This window comes from Lissotriton helveticus, chromosome 5_1 (genome assembly GCF_964261635.1).
Source record: "Lissotriton helveticus chromosome 5_1, aLisHel1.1, whole genome shotgun sequence".
Taxonomy (NCBI): Eukaryota; Metazoa; Chordata; class Amphibia; order Caudata; family Salamandridae; genus Lissotriton; species Lissotriton helveticus.
The window spans coordinates 926,299,419-926,322,482 of NC_136065.1; the positions used below are offsets into that span (position 1 = coordinate 926,299,419).

At 45.5% G+C, this 23,064-nt stretch overlaps 1 protein-coding gene across 1 annotated transcript in view; it reads right to left on the bottom strand.

The window, feature by feature from the left end:
• PDE6C (phosphodiesterase 6C) overlaps window positions 1-23,064 on the bottom strand; it is a 348,347-nt gene that overhangs the window by 42,647 nt on the left and 282,636 nt on the right. The window contains exons 17-18 of the mRNA XM_078641134.1: window positions 13,416-13,523; window positions 13,263-13,326 (exon numbers count right to left, since the gene is read on the bottom strand). Coding sequence (XP_078497260.1) covers window positions 13,263-13,326; window positions 13,416-13,523 — 172 coding nt within the window. The remainder of the gene's footprint in view (window positions 1-13,262; window positions 13,327-13,415; window positions 13,524-23,064) is intronic.

Consider the following 23,064-nt stretch of genomic DNA (forward strand, 5'->3'; position numbering starts at 1 on the left):
CTTGATCCATCACCGTTTTTTTTAGCTCACTGCACCATCCCAGCTCAGAACTTGGCTATACGCAAATTAGTCTGTTCCTGTCCCAGTGCATGATGGGAACAGGGCAAACCAAACTACCAAGCCAATTCTTATACTGGGAAGGAAACAAGCCTCCGGGGACCGGTTTCTGCCATTTCAGGCGTCGTCGGCCCGGCTTGCTTGAATCCTGATGGTGCAATGAGCAAGGGACTCACATCTGAGTATACCCTTCCACGCTTATGGTGGACAAAATGATTCAGAAAAGGGGGTGGTGATGAACAGAGTGCCTGAATTAAGCAGACCACTCTTACCCAGTCCAAAGATCAGGGCTTGATCCATCACCGTTTTTTAGCTCACTGCACCATCCCAGCTCAGAACTTGGCTATATGCAAATTAGTCTGTTCCTGTCCCAGTGCATGATGGGAACAGGGCAAACCAAACTACCAAGCCAATTCTTGTACTGGGAAGGAAACAAGCTTCCGGGGACCGGTTTCTGCCATTTCAGGCGTCCTCGGCCCGGCTTGCTTAAATCCTGATGGTGCAATGAGCAAGGGACTCACATCTGAGTATACCCTTCCACGCTTATGGTGGACAAAATGATTCAGAAAAGGGGTTGGTGATGAACAGAGTGCCTGAATTAAGCAGACCACTCTTACCCAGTCCAAAGATCAGGGCTTGATCCATCACCGTTTTTTAGCTCACTGCACCATCCCAGCTCAGAACTTGGCTATATGCAAATTAGTCTGTTCCTGTCCCAGTGCATGATGGGAACAGGGCAAACCACACTACCAAGCCAATTCTTATACTGGGAAGGAAACAAGCTTCCGGGGACCGGTTTCTGCCATTTCAGGCGTCGTCGGCCCGGCTTGCTTGAATCCTGATGGTGCAATGAGCAAGGGACTCACATCTGAGTATACCCTTCCACGCTTATGGTGGACAAAATGATTCAGAAAAGGGGGTGGTGATGAACAGAGTGCCTGAATTAAGCAGACCACTCTTACCCAGTCCAAAGATCAGGGCTTGATCCATCACGGTTTTTTAGCTCACTGCACCATCCCAGCTCAGAACTTGGCTATATGCAAATTAGTCTGTTCCTGTCCCAGTGCATGATGGGAACAGGGCAAACCAAACTACCAAGCCAATTCTTATACTGGGAAGGAAACAAGCTTCCGGGGACCGGTTTCTGCCATTTCAGGCGTCGTCGGCCCGGCTTGCTTGAATCCTGATGGTGCAATGAGCAAGGGACTCACATCTGAGTATACCCTTCCACGCTTATGGTGGACAAAATGATTCAGAAAAGGGGGTGGTGATGAACAGAGTGCCTGAATTAAGCAGACCACTCTTACCCAGTCCAAAGATCAGGGCTTGATCCATCACCGTTTTTTAGCTCACTGCACCATCCCAGCTCAGAACTTGGCTATATGCAAATTAGTCTGTTCCTGTCCCAGTGCATGATGGGAACAGGGCAAACCAAACTACCAAGCCAATTCTTATACTGGGAAGGAAACAAGCTTCCGGGGACCGGTTTCTGCCATTTCAGGCGTCGTCGGCCCGGCTTGCTTGAATCCTGATGGTGCAATGAGCAAGGGACTCACATCTGAGTATACCCTTCCACGCTTATGGTGGACAAAATGATTCAGAAAGGGGGTTGGTGATGAACAGAGTGCCTGAATTAAGCAGACCACTCTTACCCAGTCCAAAGATCAGGGCTTGATCCATCACCGTTTTTTAGCTCACTGCACCATCCCAGCTCAGAACTTGGCTATATGCAAATTAGTCTGTTCCTGTCCCAGTGCATGATGGGAACAGGGCAAACCAAACTACCAAGCCAATTCTTATACTGGGAAGGAAACAAGCTTCCGGGGACCGGTTTCTGCCATTTCAGGCGTCGTCGGCCCGGCTTGCTTGAATCCTGATGGTGCAATGAGCAAGGGACTCACATCTGAGTATACCCTTCCACGCTTATGGTGGACAAAATGATTCAGAAAAGGGGGTGGTGATGAACAGAGTGCCTGAATTAAGCAGACCACTCTTACCCAGTCCAAAGATCAGGGCTTGATCCATCACCGTTTTTTAGCTCACTGCACCATCCCAGCTCAGAACTTGGCTATATGCAAATTAGTCTGTTCCTGTCCCAGTGTATGATGGGAACAGGGCAAACCAAACTACCAAGCCAATTCTTATACTGGGAAGGAAACAAGCTTACGGGGACCGGTTTCTGCCATTTCAGGCGTCGTCGGCCCGGCTTGCTTGAATCCTGATGGTGCAATGAGCAAGGGACTCACATCTGAGTATACCCTTCCACGCTTATGGTGGACAAAATGATTCAGAAAAGGGGTTGGTGATGAACAGAGTGCCTGAATTAAGCAGACCACTCTTACCCAGTCCAAAGATCAGGGCTTGATCCATCACGGTTTTTTAGCTCACTGCACCATCCCAGCTCAGAACTTGGCTATATGCAAATTAGTCTGTTCCTGTCCCAGTGCATGATGGGAACAGGGCAAACCAAACTACCGAGCCAATTCTTATACTGGGAAGGAAACAAGCTTCCGGGGACCGGTTTCTGCCATTTCAGGCGTCGTCGGCCCGGCTTGCTTGAATCCTGATGGTGCAATGAGCAAGGGACTCACATCTGAGTATACCCTTCCACGCTTATGGTGGACAAAATGATTCAGAAAAGGGGGTGGTGATGAACAGAGTGCCTGAATTAAGCAGACTACTCTTACCCAGTCCAAAGATCAGGGCTTGATCCATCACCGTTTTTTAGCTCACTGCACCATCCCAGCTCAGAACTTGGCTATATGCAAATTAGTCTGTTCCTGTCCCAGTGCATGATGGGAACAGGGCAAACCAAACTACCAAGCCAATTCTTATACTGGGAAGGAAACAAGCTTCCGGGGACCGGTTTCTGCCAGGGACAGACTAATTTGCATATAGCCAGGTTCTGAGCTGGGATGGGGCAGTGAGCTAAATAACGGTGATGGATCAAGCCCTGATCTTTGGACTGGCTGGTCTGCTTAATTCAGACACTCTGTTCATCACCACCCCCTTTTCTGAAGCTCATGGTATTGTGGCTGCACCAGCTCATTTTCAGCGAGTATGGGTACATGTTCCTTGGAAAAGAGCAGAGGTCTTGGCTCTTAAGCAGACCTTACCTGACCCCCGTAAAAATCCTGCTGGTTATTACAAAGAGTTGTCTCAGACAGTTGAAGCGTGTATTATGAATTTAGCTGATATAGATATGTTGATGGGTAATGTAGTCCCTCAACCTTTGTGTTTCGTCATGAGAATCATGCGCAAGAATTAGGAGATACGTGGGCTAATATTGTTGCTGCAGATGGTCGGCAGGTAGGAGGTGCCAAACCTGAACCTTTAGTTGCAGAATTACCTGGTAGAATTATTAATTTGATGAAAACTATGATGCCTGCTTTACGAGTGAATTGGGATAAGTTAGCAGCATGCAAACAAAAAAATATGAGAGTGTGTCTGATTTCTTCACTAGGTTTGAAGAAACGTTTATCGATCATAGTGGTCAGGATATGAGCCTTTGAGCACCGAAGGTGGTCAAAGGTTGTTCGTGGACAAATTTGTCTTTAATTTGCTTCCCGAACTTTCTAATAAATTAAAGGATTCTGAGAGTTCATGGGCTGTTTCTTCGTAGGCCCAGATAGTGGCTACTGCACAATATTACGAGAATAGGGATAAAGATGAGAAGGATAAAGTAGAAAAGAAGACTAAAGAATTAAAGACGAAAGTTCTTTTGCAGCAAGCGTATCCGCCTCGTATGAATCAGCCTCAGTACCAGCAACCCCCACTGTTTCAGAGATTTACGCAGAGGCCCGAGTTTTCCGCTCCGCGATTTCTGCCAGGCCCTATCAGTGTGCTTATTGCAGAGAAGAAGGTCACTTTAAGCATAGTTGTCCGGTTCTGTTACAGCGTGCGAATGGTGTATCTGATCAGAGAGGTCGTGGTGGTTTCCAACAAGCTCCTAGGGGTAGGGGACGTGGTGTGTTTCCCCGGAATGAGCGTTCCTTTCCCCCCAGAATTCTGCGAATTGTTTTGATAGACAGAATGTTTCGAATGTTCAGTCTGCCCAGTATTATGCTGATGATTACTGTGTCGAGAGTGAGAGGGCTGGTTACAATGATTGCTAGGACAGCCATGGGCAAAGAGAGGGAGTAGTGTCAGTTCCAGTAGACCAGAGTGAACCTTATGTTGAAGTGGTTACATTAGGTGTGGCAGAACCTTTTCTTTTGGATACTGGTGCGACGAAGAGTTCTATTATGCACTCTAAACTTCCTGGCGCACCTTTGTCTGGCTTGACCAATGTTTCAGTAGGATTTTCTGGCGCCCCAGTTCGTAATCCGGTTTCTAGTCCTTTGCCTCTTTCTATTGGTCCTTGTGAATTGAAACCTCCTCTTATCTTAACGACTGGTTGTGGTGAGAATCTGTTGGGTTTGGACTTGCTGAAAAGATTGCATGCGACATTACATTGCTCTCCTGCGGGAGTACATCTTACGATGGGTAAGAAAGTGATTTCCCCGATGTATTTGTCTAAAGATTGTCTTCCACTGGAATTGCGTTCTCTTCCTGATACACTTTGGGCTACAGGTCCAAATGATGTTGGTCTCTTGCAGATTCCACCCTACGTTTGTTACTCTCAAGTCGAATGCTAGGCTACCTCGTATTCCCCAATATAAGATATCGAGTGATGGCGAGAGAGCTCTTTTGGCGATCATCTATGATTTGGTTGAGAAGGGTGTGGTTGAAGAAACGAGAGGTATTGTGTGTAACAGTCCTGTTTTGCCTGTCCTTAAGCGTACTGATGCTTCTCAGCCACCTGTATACCGGTTTGTCGTACCACAGTTTCCTGTTGTCCCGGATATTACTGCTTTGATTCCTGCTTCAGCTGCCTAGTTTTCGGTTATTGACTTGAAGAATGCTTTCTTCAGTATTCCGATTGCTGAGGAGAGTAGAGATATTTTTGGCTTCTCTTTAGGAGGCCAAAGCTTCCGGTTTAAACGCGCTCCTCAAGGTTATTGTGAAAGTCCCTCAATCTATAGTCAGGCGTTGAAAACTCAGCTTGATAATTTTGTGTTGCCTTCTGGTGCTACTCTTATCCAATACGTTGACGATCTGCTGATTGCTGCTGATGATGAAAAGTTTTGTAAAGAGGCTACTCTTTCTTTGTTACGACATTTGTCTGACCTCCATCATAAAGTGTCGCCTTCAAAGCTACAGTATTGCCGCCAAGAAGTGACCTACTTAGGTCATCTCTTGTCGAAGGAGGGACGACGATTGGCCCCAGAACGAATTCAAGCAATTGCGCAAATGACTGTGCCATCCACGGCAGAGAGAAGTGCGTGCCTTTTTAGGTATTACTTCATATTGTAGGCAATGGATCCCCAATTTTTCCTTGCTAGCGAAACCATTGTTGGCATTGACTCTTAAAGATACTCCGCATCCTCTCCCTTGGTCTGATGAATGTCAGAAAAGTTTTTCTGAATTACGTGATGCATTGTGTTCTGCCCCGGTGTTGGGTACTCCGGACAACAGTAAACCTTTTACATTGTATGTCCTCGAGAGAGAAGGTTGTACATTGTCAGTTTTGACACAACTATTCGGAGACAAGCAGCGTCCATGTGCGTATTTTTCAGTGATGTTAGATCCGGTAGCTAAAGCGTTGCCGAGTTGTCTGAGAGCTACAGCGGCAGCATCTGTTTCTATCCGACAGTCTGCTGGTTTGGTATTGGATAATACGTTGATTGTGATGGTCCCACATGCAGTGGATACCTTATTGAATAGGACCAAGACACAGCACCTTACTAGTGCACGTTTGTCGGGTTATGAGTTGACGCTTTTGGCTAGCCATGTACACATCAAAAGATGCAATGTGTTGAATCCAGCTACGTTGTTGCCGATTTATGTAGAGACGAATGTCCAGGAACAGCATGATTGTTTTCTTCGGACAGAGGAAGAAAGAAAGGCTAGAGTTGATTTAAAGGATACTCCTCTATCGAATGTTGATGGTACCCTATGGGTAGATGGTTCATGTTTTATGCTTCCTAATGGAGAAACGACTGCAACATATGCTGTCACAACTTTACATACAGTTGTTGAAACAGCACGTATTGCACAGAATTCAGCTCAAGCAGCAGAGCTAATAGCATTGACGAGAGCGTGTGTGTTGTCAGAAGGAAAGCGAGTGAATGTTTATACTGACAGCCAGTATGCGTTTGGTGTTGCCCATAGTTTTGGACGCTTGTCGAGAGAGAGAGGATTTTTGACTTCCCATGGTACGAAAATACAGCATGGGCAATTGGTGAATGAACTTCTTGAGTCACTTACTTTGCCAAAACAGATTGCAATTGTGAAGTGTAGTGCGCATAGAAAGGTTGTGGATGATGTGGGTCGTTGGAAATGCATTTGCAGATGAAGTTGCGAAAGAAACGGCGAGAGACATGGCGAGTCGAATGTATGTTGCGGGCCCTGCAAGATGGATTATGGCAAGTTGAATGTGTGAAGACACAATAGAAAGTGTGAAGTTGATTCAGGCTGAAGCTACTGAGAAAGAAGTGAGTACGTGGAGAGAAAGTACGGGTATGTTGGATTCGACAGGTTGTTGGGTTGAGTTGTCGGAGCACCACAAATGGTTGTTGCCTGATGCGTATGTGCTCCCAGTGGTTACTATGGCTCATGGAATGGCTCACATAAGTTCGAAAGGGATATGCAAGTTGTTGGCTCCAGTATGGCAGAATGCTGGAATTCCTAAATGTGCAGAGAATGTGGTGAAGCATTGTATGATTTGTCTGATGTACAATCCTGGAAAGGGAACTCCAACTCCAGCTGGTCATTTTGCTCCTCCAACGTATCCGTTTGAAGTGATACAGTTAGACTACATTCACATGGAGAGATGCAATAATTTGAAGTATGTCCTTGTGGTTGTTTGTGCCTTTTCCAGATGGATAGAGGCTTACCCCCTAAAGGATAATACTGCCTTGTCTACAGCCAAGGTTTTTCTTAAAGAATATTTCCCTAGGTATGGATTGCTGAGAATTGTATGGAGCGACAATGGGAGTGAATTTGTGGGCCAGATCATGAAGAAAGTGTGTGCGGGTATGGGTATCAATCAGAAATTCCATGCTGCGAATCACCCCCAGTCAGCTGGTCTTGTCGAGTGCTACAATGGCACTCTGAAGCTGAAGTTAGCTAAGATACAAGCGAGCTCTGGTCTTACATGGCCGGATGCCTTCCCATTGGCTCTTTTGTCAACGAGGACGACAGTATATTCTCGTATGGGACTTAGCCCATATGAAATTTTGTTTGGTTGTCCGGCCAATGTTTGGTGTGTCCCAAGGCCCAAAAAGTACAGTGATATCAAGTACCCTATGTTGGTGGAATATTTACATGACTTGACTGCTAAATTACGTGTTCTCCACCAACAGGTCTATGACAGTTTGCCGACAGCGACTGCGGATCCAGGCCACACGATTCAACCTGGCCAGTACATTTTGACGAATAATTTTCAACGAACTAAGAACTTGGAGCCAAGGTGGACTGGACCGCATTTAGTCTTGCTAGTAACTCGGACTGCAGTTAGAGTAGCTGGCAAGAAAAACTGGGTGCATGCCACCCATTGTAAAAAAGTTCTGTTGCTCTTACCGTATGACAAGTGGGTGAGGGGAGGTGTAGCCGATTCTGAGTGTGAAAGAATTCCTAGATTCGTACCTTTTAGTGATGCACATTTGGAATGGACTCAGTCAGAACGTGCAGATGATGACATCTTACAAGCTGCTGTGCCTCCTCATCTGAGACATGACGGATCCAGAACCCCTTTTTCAAGAACAGACTGTGCCTGGCAAAGAACGCTACGATTTAAGACCAAGAAAGGATAAACAAACGGACAAATAAAAATTAATTTTTTTGATGTGAGTTACACCTTTTCAGATCAAGAGACTTTTTTACTTTTTTTTCTTTTTCGAGTCACCATCTGGACTCAGCTGCAGGGTCACGGTAAAGTTCTTAAGGGGTGAGCCGCGTATTGACGAAAGGTCTGTGGTTCATGGTCGTTAGTACGATCTTGACGCACACTTAAGTGAAGAAGGTAATAGCCGTGAGCAGCACGTTAGAGGATGGAGTCTTTTGGATCCGATAAGAGTGTTGAGGAAAATGGTGTTAAAATGAAAATGTGTAGATTGGTCCATAGCAAATGTTTTTTAATATTGTGTTTCTTGATGCTTTTGAATATTATATTGGGATGTGTGGGTTGGATTGTTTATGCCATACAACATAAGCTTACATCTACGTCCCAACCTACTCTTTCTTCTTCTACTGTTTCTCCACATGAGTTTCATACGTTGCCTGAACATGAACAGACACGAAGATCAGAATTTGTTAACAATTCGTTTATACAGTTGTTGCATCAGCATCAGCTAGTCGTAAATACTACGAACTGCTGGGTATGTGGTCTTATGCCACATTCAACAGATAAGGGAATGCCATATTTGGTTTTGCCTTTTTCGCCTAAAGGGTCAGTGTGGGCGCTCCAATCGATCTTTATTTATGTGAATGAAGCATCTCCTGTACGTTCCGTCAAAGATAATGCGAGTAATAATGCCTGGATACAGGGAATAGTAGATATGATCAGAGATATCGATGCGTATAATGCTATCCCTAAGGATGAGGTACGAGCATATATTGGTTGGAACAAGACTGAATATAGCATTAGTCTGACAGAGAAGGAGAGACGAAAAAGGTCTCCCCCTATTTGGCTTGTACCCCACCGAGGTCATTTTTGTCTGCAAGGTAATGGTCAGAATCCGAGAGCCCAGCTTGGTAAGAGTGTGTGTGTTCACACCTATGTCTATGCATTCCAGAATTCTCCACCGTTCGTGCCAGCCAAAGGCACTTATTTTGTTTGTCACGACAGAGCATATACATGGTTGCCATCTGATTTTTCAGGCACATGTTATGTGGCATTTTTGCTTCCCCCTACATACACTGCTGTTTTCGATTACCACAAGACAAGATATGGTAGAGGTGTTATCGATGCAGAAGATACTGTCGCACAAGAAGCTGGAGACTTCTTTAAGGGTTTCGTGCCCTTTTGGCGTCCTATGGCCAATAGCAGGAATATTCAACAGCTTACGAGAGTGGTCGAGGCCACTATAAATGAAACTGCTGGTGCCCTACGCAATATTACAGCCGAGCTTCAGGCGGATCGTCTTATGACATTACAAAATCGTACGGTTTTAGATATCATACTTGCAGATAGAGGTGGGGTATGTAAATTGATCGGGTCTAGTTGCTGCGTTTTCATACCAGATAATGCCCCGACACTGTACCAAGCCATCTTTAGGTTACATAAGTCCGCTGAGTCTATACATGTAGACGAAGGGGACTGGTCATTGACAGGATGGATTTGGGAATGGTTGTCTAAATGGGGATGGAAGGTTCTGATGTTCCTTGGTATGGCATTAGCTATCCTTTTCTCGTGTTGTTTATGCATCCAGTGTGGTCCCGCCATTTGTAGTCTTTGTGCTACGATCTGTGTGAGAAGACCTGTCCCGAGAGAAGTGAAGGATAATAAGATGATGTTACAGCAGCACCTTGATGACCTGATGAGAATAGATATAGACCTGGATTCAGATTGACGTGAGTTTAGGTTATTGCCTACGTAATGGCAAAAGGAGGGTCTGAGGTTCCGTGATTTTCGAACCAGACTCCATTTTGTTTAGGTTGTCCAAAGACGCCATTTTGTGTTGCCCTCACGTAGGCCGTGGAGGTAACCGAACGAACAAAGTTGCATGGGCTTCGTTGTTCATGTGCATATTAACTAGGCCTTTTCTGACTTGTGAGTGAACTGCAGGACGCTGACCCCGTCACCTGAAACTGACCCTTTGCGAGGCCAATTTCCCTGGCTGATCGTTGTCTGAAATTGGCAATCACTGTTCAGGATATCGTTAACTTTTAGCTTGCTTGCACATATCTTATCCTATTCAACATCTGAATTGCTTCTTTCCTTATGTCTTTTCATTACATGGGTAGTGCTTTCAATTATGGGTTTGTCCGGCTCGTGGAAATTGAATTTGGGACATTCCTAATAATTAACTTGTGGGTTGGTACAATGTAAAGTGAGCTTTTTATGATGTAATAATGTGTGGGAAAACGTATTTCATTCGTCAGAATTTGTCACAGTGGGTGTGCATTAATAATGAGCAAAATTTAGAAGTATTCCGTGTCTCTTTTTACCAAGACAGGAGAACCCGAAGACTTTGGGTGTGTCCCTGGCGCCGCTGGGTTCTAAAAACCCGGTTCTTCAGTGGGGAGCGACCTGCCTAAAAAGGATCTGTGTCAAAAGGTACACGTTATGGAGGCAAATGAAGGGGGTGGACTGCCTGAGTTTTTCTGACAGGACTGCATTGAATGTCAGTGTAAGTACCTGGCACAACCCATATCCATCTCCAGGGGTGAAAGTGGAGGTCTACAGAACATAGCTCTTAACGTGTATGTTCTCCGATCACAGCAGTTTGAGTTTAGTCTCACATCTGAAGGCTCAATGGACTGCATGGAGGAAGGTCTTTCACCATGGATAACAGCTTCTACTGAACGGAGGTCTAACGCCAGCAGCTCCATGAAGACATCACCACACGCCTCCCAGTGAGTCTTCTATTCTCATGCTTTATTGCACCCTCGGTTAATCAAAGTAGCAATGATTGGTTGCAGCTGGTGTTTTTTCTTACAACGCAACATGTCTATAGATGTTTTACAGTTCGCTCTGTACACTACATCATAGGCTTATGCTTCTTGGTTTCTATGAAATTATTGCTGTTTCAACACAAAAAAAGACCCAAGGGCCAGATGTAGGTAAACTCAATTTACAGATTCTTAAATAGCGAATTTTACCGATTCGGTATTTAGGAATCAGTAAATATGATGTAGGTAAAAAATTGGTCAAATTTACCGATTCGGTAATATTCCTTATTAGCGATTCTGTAAATACCGATTCGATAATAAGGAATACCTTCCCATTCATTCCTTTGGGCGAATGGGAAGCCATTCACTATTACCGATTCGCTAATAGCGGGAGCATATTCAAGTGTGGCAAGGTGTCACATTGACACCCTGTTGCACCCTTGAATCGTGCATGTGTGCACATGTGACACACATACATGCGCTAGGGGCATGTGTGTCTGCCACATGCCACTTTGAAAAAAGCAAATATTTGCTTTTTTAAAGGTATTCGGTATTTACCACCAACTTGTAGTTGGTGGTAAATAACAAATACTTAAAGCAAAAATGCACTCACTTAAGTGCTACCTACGTAGGTTTTAAGGATTCGGTAATTTACCGATTACTTATTTTAAGGAATCGGTATTTTACTGATTCCTTAATATAAGGAATCGGTAAATTACCGAATCCTTATTTACATTCGCCTACATTAGGAAGGGCTAAATACCAGTCGGTAATAGGAAATTCACCGATTTTCAGCTGTTACCGACCGGTATTTGGCTACCTACATCTGGCCCCAAATGAATCAATGTTGACTTATTCCGCTTCTAATGACCATGCACCTTAAGTAAGATTCTTTTCAGTGCACAAGTCTTTATTCCTGTAGTGTAAGCCACGGAGATAATAGTCCCCTATGATGCACAGTTAGGGTTTTATCTAAAATAAAAATAGCAGCATTTAGCTCGGGAGAGATAGAGCGAAGAGTAGACATGTCAGTCCTCGGAAGGTGTTTCATTACTTGAAACGCTAATCAGTTTAGTAAATGATCAACCCGGGCATTGCAAGTGTCTTCGAAACACTGCTCTTACGTACATTGAGATGTACTTCCATCTCCTTTGGCTGAAGAGAGAAACGTGAATGCTCAAAGGTGGTTAGTGCCTTCCTGCCTAGGATAGGCACAGAAGAAATACTTATGTAACATACAAGCGCACCAGTGGGAGTGCTGGGAACTAGGAGCATGTTTACAATACAGTCCTCGTGAATCAATGGCTTATTTACAAGGCCCTTGCAAGGCTTGTAAATCGGCTCCTATGTGTTTTAGTATTCATTGAACACGCACAAATATGCCACAGAACAACTATTAGCTGTACCAGACCTGCATAGATTCGTTTATAAAGTTGATAGCACTTAGTTAATAATTGGGATATTTTAGCTCACATAGAAAAGCTGTGAAAATGTTAAATTCAATGTCTGTGAACGTACCATGCCTTAATACTGTACATGCTATTATTGGAAGCGCCCCACATTTGTCTTGATGCAATATAGGGTAGGTGTGTGCGCATTAATGTACTGATATTTGTATCGTTTCAATGTGATTCTTTAATATGTAGCACATAAAGGAAGCAACTCTTTTCTAGCCCATCATGCTTTTCTATATGTTCTTGACTAGTGCTAAATGCAATTTATCTCACCCTTTTATTTAGTTTAACCAAATGCTCTGAAACCTGCATTGCATAAAACACGACTTTAATTTTATAATGTCACACTAAATTAGCTTTTCAATTTATACCAGATTTGATAACTTGCTGCATTCAGAGGTTTCGTGCCATATGTGTAATTTAATAAGCACTTGAGGAAGAACAACATTTTCTAACATCAAGACAAGAAAGGTACCAAAACTACATCCATGAACATTCTAATTGGAATCATCTAACTGGTTTTCAGTCAATAGTTTTAGAACAAACACACTTAAATGTGTTCACTTTTGGGTCGATGTACAGCACAACACAGCACATAAAATTGACAGGCTTTGAGGCAACTTTAAGTTAAAATGTTGCCCAAATCATCTAGATTTGAAGATTTTTAGATAGATTACACTAACACAAAGCTAGCTCGTCATAACCTCAAGCCAAAGTGATCTCGAACACAAACCCCAGCACCAAGAATGTCTACAGCAATAATCTTGATGTCCAGTTAAAGTTTACATCCAATGGGATTGAGATGAAACAAATATATAATGCCATCCTGAAACAATGTACCCCTTTAAACTGGGACAAGAGTTTGGACAGAGAATTATCCCGGCCCCATGATAAGCCAAGTGCATTTTTGGGAGGGATATCACAAGTAACATTTCGATATTAAGGTGAGGAGGTAGTAAGCAGATGATTAGATTAATGCTGTAGATAATCTCAGTGTTAAAATTTAAACTGGAGATATTTATGTTGTCTCACTTCTGACTTACAACCTTAGATTGGAGGTTTTTTTTTTCTCACGGCTGCTCCAAAAGAACCCACCTTACTTTGAACTTCCCACGGCTTAGTGATTGCAGACAGATCGCACCCTGTCATCATCATTGCCCTATAAGAAATGCAAAATACGTTATTAGAATTTAGAATAGTAAATGTATGACTTCCTGGGTCAAGACTATCAATGCATGCACTTCTTACATGATAACTTCTTTTTTTGTTGGGTCAACTGTAATGTATCTTATAGCCTCTTCTTCTGTTTGCATTTTTTCTGTTGCATCCACTATCTTTTGGAACATCGTCCTCTTCCTGTAAAACAAAAGTAAATAATTTACACGTGCAAAAAAGGGTTCAAGTTATCACGCACATTGTTTTTTAAATGAGGTGGAATAAAACTTCCCCCATTTTATGCGAAAAACTATTCAAACATAATGAAAAAATAATACATTTATAAAGATCTCTTGTTCTCTCCCCAAATGCTTATAATTATTTCTCCGCACACGTTTATGAAAAGTTCACTAAATGTTCTTCAGTGAATTTGTTTGTTTCTTACAACAAAGGAAGAAAACTCTGAGGCCTTGTACAAACGTTTTCCAGACACCTATAAGTTTATACTGGGAGTAAATGTGGCATTCAGTAAGAAATAAATGGAGCGATAATATTGTGCCTATTCTGTGCTTAGGTCTGCAGGGGAAAGCCACCAGCCCATACCCCTTTTTTGATTTATAAAGTTAAAAAGGCAAAGTACACCCTCAAGGGCTAAGCAGAGTGTGTTTAAAAGATTGCCTCATCTGCTTATGGTTTAAACTGTGTTTGGAAAGTGTATGTTGCACTTCTTTTTGGCTAGGAAAAAGGAGATTTATTTAAGTGTGCGAAAAGCAATGTATTAATGGCTTACCCGGAGGATTAAAACCTGGACCTGCAAAGTGTGGATTGAGCCGGGTTGCCTCCAAGGAGAATCTGGTCTTTAGGGGCAGCTTCCCTGCCCCCAGGCTATTAGCCAGTGCCTTCCTGCTTTGCCCTTTAGCTCCCAAGAAACCCAGAGCCATCCTCCTCTCACACTTGCACATGCCCTTTTAGGTCTGTGCAGGGAACCCCAAGACAGGCACCTTCCGCTTGTAGCCCCACCCTCTTGAGCCCTAAACAGCCCAGTGAACAAACAACAAAGAAGGTGGTAAGAACACAGACTTGTGCATGGGAATTTCTGAAACTTTAAAACTGCTGTTTTTTCTGCTCATGGTTGTTTAAATAGAAATCATGGTTTCTGTGCAATTTGTAGTGTGAAAACTGCTGTTTTTTCCTCCTGTGACTGTTTGAAGTTGTGTTCTAGTTTCCCGTGAACTGTGCTTAGGCCTACAGGGGCAAGTCATGAACCACCCCCCCCCCCCACTCACCACCCAACCAGTTTTTTCATTTTTTATTTAAAAAGGCAAAGTACACCCTTATAGGCTAAGTAGAGTAGGTTTAAAATACTACTTTATCTGCTTTGTTTAAACAGTGTTGTGAAAATTGCGGGCATTTCCCACCCTTGACTGTTTGAATTTGTGTCCTAGTTTCCCCTGTTGTGTGCCTAGGTCTGCAGGGGCAAGGTCCCAGCCCATACCCCCTTTTTTGATTTATAAAATTAAAAAAGCAAAGTACACCCCCAAGGGCTAAGCAGAGTGTGTTTAAAAGACTGCTTCAACTGCTTTATGGTTTAAACTGTGTTTTTAAAGTGTATGTAGCACTCGTTTTTGGCTAGAAAACAATATATAAGTGCGCCAAAAGCAGTATATTAAGTGTCTTAGATTTTGGCTTTACCAGCAGGGATTGAGCCTTTTTGTCTCCAAGGAGATTCTTCTTGTCTTCAGGAGCACCTTCCCTTCCCCCAGGCCATCAGCCTGTGCCTAAGGTCACAGGCCCCTTTATATAAGTTTCCTATTGGTCGTTACATCTGTGCACTGATTTGTTCCCAGATCTGGGGTTCCTATTGGACTTAGGGCTTAGGGTTTAGGTTTTGATTGACTGATAGGTTTGGTGGTCTGATTGGTTCTTGAGGCTAGGTTTTCTATTGGGCTTAGACATAGAGTTCTGATTGGTTGCAAGGTCTAGGGCTGTGATTGGTTGTAAGGACCTGGTCTCCTATTGGTCCTAGGGTTTAGGGCTAGTGTTCTCATTAGTTAGGGTTAGGGCTAGGCCTCCCATTGGCCGAAAGTGTTACCTGATCACCAGGGCTATTTAAGCTTAAGGCTCAGTGTGGGCCTGGGCGGCGAGGCTATGGGCGGAGAGGAAAAGGGCAGTTGCCTGTTTTGGCCTGTTCGGGACAGGTCAGGCTTAGTGCCAGAAGTCCTGTCCCTTTTTCCATTCACCAGCACCAGCACCAACCTTAACCCATCCACATACATAATAACACAATCACAGAGAATGCAGTTTATTAATGTATTACAAACAAAACCTAACTACATTTCATTGTCTCAAAAATCCCTACAAAACCCCATAACCCACACACATACACTCTTCTACCCCGCCTGCGACACAATGGCACCTTCACTCTCCCACAAAACACCACTCTGTCCTATACAACTAACAAATCCACACATCACCAACACAACACAAAGCCACATTATACATAACTTTAATCCATCCAAACACACACTGCCTGTTCATACAAAGCACCAGCTCTATCCTCTACTTGCTCCTAACAGCCCCATTTCTGTCAGCACCAAACCTATACTCGGCCCTTCATCATTTCATCCAGAAACACCATACTCTTTTACTAAAATCACAAAATGAAACAATCCCCACACTCCACTCCACCACACATTCCAGCTAACACAAACACTCATAACATACACTCTTTTCCAAAACACACCACCACTTTACCCTTCAACTTCCACTCACCAATCTTCACATACAAATTCTTCACAGGAAACCACTACATCAACATCTCCTCTCACTACTCCACAAAAACAATACATAACACACACACAAGTACAACAAAATAATACTATCCATCACAAACTAAAAACATACCCACTCCCACCCTCCTGACTACACAAATAATACACATCCTAAACTATCTTTACTGCCAACCTTTTTCTCTTCCCCCACACCTAATACAAACACACCAACACAACAATTGTCATTCAAATGCCTCTCATCATTGCACATTTCTTACCGCTGCGTTTGATACCCTGTCTCCTCTCGTGTTAACATCCCGGCTGAGGGAGATAGGGGTGGAGGGGCACGCACTAAGTCTGCTGGCCTCTTTTTTGGACCAGAGGGAACAGAGGGTGAAACTGGGAGAGTTCCTATCTCCATCCCTGCCGCTGGGGGGTCCCACAGGGGTCGGCATTAAGCTCGACCCTGTTTAACATCTACGTGACCCCCCTGGCTAGGCTTATTAGATCTTTTGGGATGGAGGTAGTGTCTTACGCAGATGACACACAGATCTTGCTGTCTCTCGCCCAGCCTGTCAGCTCCTCTGCCTCCAAGTTTAGACTCTGTATGGAGGCAGTTGCCCATTGGATGATTAACAATTCTTTGCGGCTAAACGGCGAAAAGACGGAGATCCTTGTGTTTGGTGTGAAGGAAGACACCTGGTCGGCAGAATGGTGGCCTGAATCTCTGGGGGCCTGCCCAGCTCCTACCCGGGCTGCACGAAATCTGGGGGTTATGATCGACCCTTCCCTCGATATGGCCCTCCAAGTAAAGCGGACTATCTCCACCTGCTGGGGTGTCATTGCCATCCTGCGCAAAATTAAACATTACTTGTCCGTGCAAGCCCGGAAACAAACTGCGGTAGCCTTGATAACATCTCGGCTTGACTATTGCAACGCTCTATATGCGGGAGCCAACAAGGGCCTGTTGCAAGGTCTTCAATCCGTGCAAAATGCTGCGGCAAAGTTTGTGCTGGACCTTCCTAAAAGGTCTTCAGCCATCGCCGCCAGGAAATCTTTGCACTGGCTTCCTATTGACGCCAGGATCTCTTTTAAAGTTTTATGCCTGGTGTTTGGTGCCCTAAATAGTCTGAGACTGGAGGTGTAAAAGATCTCCTGATTCCTTATGTTCCTGCCAGGAACCTCCGGTCCTCGGCGAAACTGCTCCTTACCGCTCCCCGAGTGCGAAGAGCTAAATGGGGAGGTAGAGCCTTTTCCAATCTGGCTCCAAGATGGTGGAATACGCTTCCTTTGGAAATCAGGACTCTACCTTCAATTCATTCATTCAGAAAGGCCCTGAAAACATGGCTTTTTGGTAAAGCATACCCCTAGCTTTTGATTCCGCCTTTTTAATTTTCATTGTTTTGGTAGGCACCTTGATGCCTTCGGGCAAAGTTGCGCGTGTATAAATTTTATTCCATTCCATTCCATTCCACATTCCAGAGCCTTACAGTGTGACCCACATACTGCACCACCACCCCCATCTCATACACCTTCCACCTTAAACAGACCCAAAAAAAATAACACCACAAGGCTACTCTACAAAAATAACACAGTTCACCAACCCAGTCTCAATCACCATTTCGACCACCTACACACACAGACCCATCAAAATGCCTTCTAAACTTGCTGGATTAGGAATATGTTATGGAAAAGCAAAAAGACTGCTATCCTCATACAGCCAATACCAGTACTAATGACGCACCATCCTACAAGTTCAGAAAATACTGCTCACTCTTCTTCTGCAAAACAAAGTCACACCATTGCTAAAACTCAATCTCTATATTGCCAACTAGTAAATGCTCAACTACTCATTAAAAACAATCATCACTTCTACGACCTACTCACTGACACACAACCTGACTTACTCTTCATAACGGAATCATAATTGGGAGATGACATAGCCCCAGTGTTACATGAAGTCGTTCCTCTAGACTATTAAACTATCACGTAAAATTGTGTAGGCAAATGAGGAAGTGGACTAGCTGTTATATTCAAGCAAACAATGCATCTCACTAAAGATGACAATGTTTCCATACCAGATTGTGAGGTCCTCTTCACCAGATGCAGCCCTAGACCAACTTCATCCTCTAACTTCCTTCTCCTTTTCAGACCTCCACCTAGCAATGTAACATTCCCATACACATTTCTAGAGACAGTTTCAAACCTGATAACCCTACAGTCCAACCTGTGCATTCTGGGTGACTTAAACATTTGGTTTGACAAACCCAAATGCCCCATGCAAAAACCATCATCACTGGTCTTGACACACTGAACCTACATCAGAGTGTCCACAAGTACCTACATATCGCTAAACACATCCTAGATGTCATTTTTGCAAAACCAGAAATAGTTACCTTTCAAACGATTACTCTAGTCACATGGCCAGACCACCATGTGTTAGCTTTCCAACATAAAATACTACAAACCAACATACCTAAAACACCTCAAATGCATCCGCCTATTGACCATGGAACAAACTCAATTTTGAATACTTAGAAACACAACTAACATCCAACACACAGATCTAGACACAATAAATTCAGTTCAAAAACTATATGAGTGGTTTTAGGAACTTTTGATTTCCTAATACCACTCAGAACAGCAAAACAGTACAAAAGAAAACAGGCGCTTCAGAGGAATACAGAACTAAGAGAGATAACACAGCTAATTAGAAAGCTGCAACGCAATAACACTGGGCCTGTGCACACGTCAACGGTGTATGCAGAACAATTTCTCTGTATCAAAACTTCTCACAGGTTGGTGTTACAGTGTTTACACAGTAAATTACACATGAAGATGTGATGTGCCCTGGACACCTGATGGACTTTCCTGGACTCCTGGGGGACCCCTCTGCCTTGCTTGGGGCTGAAGGGAGGACTTGGCTTTGCCCCCTGGGAATCTCTGGGACCTTTGCAGCAGGGAGAAGCTGCATTTTCCTGCAGGGAGCGCTTGATTTGTTTTTCTAGCGCCTGGCAGCGCTGGGCTTCCCCCTGAGCGCCTGGGAGCGCTCTGCCTGTTTTCTAGCGCTTTGGAGCGCTTTATTTCCCCCAAGCGCTTGAGAGCGCTTTATTTGTTGTCCTAGCGCTGGGGAGCGCTTTTGTGCACAGCTGGTGCATTGGCCCGCATTTTGCGTGGGGAGCGGCGCGGGAGCCCACTCCGCTATGATGCCGACTTTCATGCCCCTCCATCGAGTGCCCACCTCGACTTATATCGATATTTGAAACCGGAGCCCACCCGGCACTGCCCCGTGTATCACCGCCGTGGCCCCGAGGCCGAGTCTCCCCGAAAAAGCAGCTGCCGGCATTTTGTAAAGGCCGCGCTGGGATTGGCCCAGCCGGCCGAGCCTCCCGCCACGTCAGAGGGGGAGGAGGAGGCGAAGGAAGTCAGGCGATGCTTTGCCTGGCGGAGGGCGGGACTTCCGGTTTTGCGAGAGGAGTCTCGCGCACGCCGCCGCCATCGGAGGAGGAAGAATGATGGCGGCCGGTCTGCAGGGCTCCCGTGAGTGGAGGGAGCCCTGCAGCGAGAGGAGCGGCATGCGGAGAAGAGCGGAGGGGGCGCGAGGCACATTGCCGGTGCCTGCCCCCACCGCGAGCACAAAGGAGCCCCTCTGCCCAGAGAGCCGGTGAGTGTGTGCCGAAGGAGGGGGGGGGGCTTCAGGGCACATTGGCGGTGCCTGCCCCTCCCCTCTGGTGTGCGGCGCATGTGGAGGCCGTTCCCGAGTCCACGAGGGACTCCCACGAGAGGGACAATTCTCTGTTAGAGCCGCAAAGGCTCTGGGGGCATTTCTTGAGAGCCCACGAGGGGCTCAGGGCCCAGATTGTGTTTAGAGCCACGGAGGCTCTAGGGGGCAGTTGTAATTACGAGCCCAGCGAGGCTCGAGGGGCCATTGTTTGCAGAGCCTGAGGGCTCCAACGGCCATATCTAGTTTAAGAGCCTGTGTGGCTCCAACGTTTGGGGCATGTGATGCCCAGAGCCTGTGTGGCTCCAGCGTTTGGCCATTTTTAGTTAGAGGGGGCGCCGGGGCACATTGCCGGTGCCCGCCCCCTCCTGCCTGCGAGGAAGTTGTTCAGAGCCTGCGTGGCTACAACAGTGGCGCAGTTTGCGCCTAAGGGTCAGTGAGGACCCTGTCGCAGTTTTGTTAACTCCCAGCTGCCCAGCAATTAGTGGGCAGCTGCACCGTTTAGGTCTTGGGATGTTATAAAACTATACCATTAACAGATTGCTGAAGCCAAAAAGATCTATTTTGAGCATATAATTGATCAAGCAGATAATATGAGCCGGGAACTATTCAGAATTGTGAAGGAATTCGTGGATCCTGCTGCTGGCGCCCCCATACACTCCCACACGGAGGAGTGGATCAGGCAGCTTGCTGACTTCTTTGTTGCTAAGATCTTAAAGATTCAGGACTCATTTCCCGGGGTGGAGCCTTTGATGGATGCTGTGGCCTTGGGATGTGATCAGAAGCTCCTGCCATCTGTAGAAGCAGAGTCCGGGCCCACTTTATCGGCTTTTCCCCAGCTGTCTTGTGAAACCTCGCTTGAGCTGCTTTCTTGGTTGAAATCGGGTTCCCCTTTGGATGCTTGCCCGGCTAAATGCCTGGGCAATGTGGCTTCAGCTGTAAACAGCTTGCTGAACCCCTTGCTTAATCTGTCTCTGAGCTCCGGGGTGGTTCCTCGAGAGTGGAAGCATGCTCTTATTCTCCCGCTGATTAAAAAACCTTTGTTAGACCCCTTGCAGCTGGCCAACTATAGACCAATCTCCCTCCTCCCTGCTCTGGCGAAGGTGGCGGAGAAGCATGTCCAGCGCACTCTTACCACCTTTATTGAGAACAACGAACTGCTGCATGACTCCCAATCTGGCTTCCGTGCCAATTATAGCACGGAGACAGCTCTTGTGGAGGTGACCGACGCCATCAGGGAGACGCTTGAACATGGGGGAAAGGCCATGTTGGTCCTGCTGGACCTGTCGGCGGCATTCGACACCGTCCCACACGCAGGTCTCCTTTTAAGACTCAGGGAGATAGGACTGCGGGGGACGGTGTTGGATTGGTTTCAATCTTTCTTAGCCGACCGTCGACAGGTGATCTGGGCTCCACCGTTCTCCGCGGAAATGCCTTCGCTAGAGGTGGGGGTGCCTCAAGGGTCTATCTTGAGCCCCACCATTTTTAACATCTATATGGCCCCTTTGGCGAAGGTCGCGGAGGCATTTGGAGCCCGGGTCATTTCATATGCTGACGACACCCAGCTCCTGTTCACCTGCAGGAAGGGAGAGGTTTTTGACGGCGGTAGAATTAAAGACTGTCTGAGTGCAGTCTTTGCGTGGTTTCAGCAACAGAGCCTGAAATGCAACTCGGATAAGTCCGAGCTGCTTTTTTTTGGCTGTGCCCCTGACCCTGGCTGGAAGTCGTGGTGGCCCCTGGACATGTCTCCACCTGAGAAACCTTCTTCCCAAGTAAAAAATCTTGGAGTTGTGTTTGACGGCGATCTTTCTTTTCGTCCACACATTACGGGATTAGCTGGGAAATGCTTCGGCATCCTCAAGATGCTGAGGAAATTTCTCCCACTGCTCTCCCTGCAATACCGTAAGAACATTGTTCAAGCGCTTGTGGGATCGCGTCTGGACTATGCAAACGCACTTTTTGCAGGACTGCCTAAATATCTTGTGTCCAGATTGCAAATTGTCCAAAACTCGGCGGGCAGAGCAATTTTTGGCCTACCGAGGAGAGTCAGCGCCTCCTTGCTGCGGGTCAGGTTGCATTGGCTACCAATGCCCAGCAGAATTAGGTTCAAAATTCTCACGCTGGCGTTTAAAGCCCTCCACTCTACGGGCCCCGATTACCTCAGGAAGCGCATTGCTTTCTATGTTCCACAGAGGTTATTAAGATCAGCTGATTTGGCTAAAGTGGAGGTGCCTGTGGTCAAATGAGTGCGGATGGGAGGTCGGTCTTTTCAGTATATGGCAGCTCGATTCTGGAATGAGCTCCCCCTTTCTCTACGTAAGGCTAATAACCTTCTGGCCTTTAGGAGGGAGTTGAAGACCGTCCTCTTTTCTGTATAATCAGTGCGTCTATAGTGTATCCGCCTCTGGGTTTTCTGGGTTTTTTTCAGGCCTCTTTGCTAAAGCGCCGGGACACCCTTTGGGGTAGCCGTGCGCTCAAAAAGTGTGGCTGTAACATAACATAACATGTTCACAGGTGCCCAGCAAGTAGTGGGCACCTGCACCGTTTAGGCCCCTGACATTGAGACACAGGGCGTCTTAGCCCCAACAAGGCCAGTTGGCCTAGGGACTGCCACAGGTGGTGGCGTATGTATGGTTTTGCGCAATTGTATGGTTTTTATTCCTGCACCTCTGAATGTTTTTAGACATCATGTGATTTTTGCGCTATTGTATTGTTCTGGTACCTCTGAATGTATTTTATTGCATCATGTGCTTTGTTCTTAACACTGCTGAATGTGTAGGTTTATGCATCATGTGTTTCCCTTTACTACTCCTCTGAATGTATATTTATGCATCATGGGTAATGTTTTCTTTCCTAGACCCCTAAACGCTGTGTGATACTTAGGTGGTTTTCCTTTACTACTCCTCTGAATGTATATTTATGCATCATGGGTAATGTGTTCTTTCCTAGACCCCTAAATGCTGTGTGATACTTAGGTGGTTGTTCTTTTTGATACAGGTGGTCCTAGTGAGGTCCTGGTCCCCTGCGTGATATTCTCCTAAGGTGGTTAGGGTTGCGTAGGTGGTACCTACCTGTTACCAGTATATACTGGTTGTGATTTATAACTGTTACTTTGTGTTACAGTGATTTTATATCCTTTTATTCCAATTTTCGACAGTATTTCTATATCTACAGAGTGTTGATTCTGACAGTGGCCCATGTGGCCCTGTCTTGTAAATAATCCCTTCTGAATGTTGCCCGTGCCAGTTGG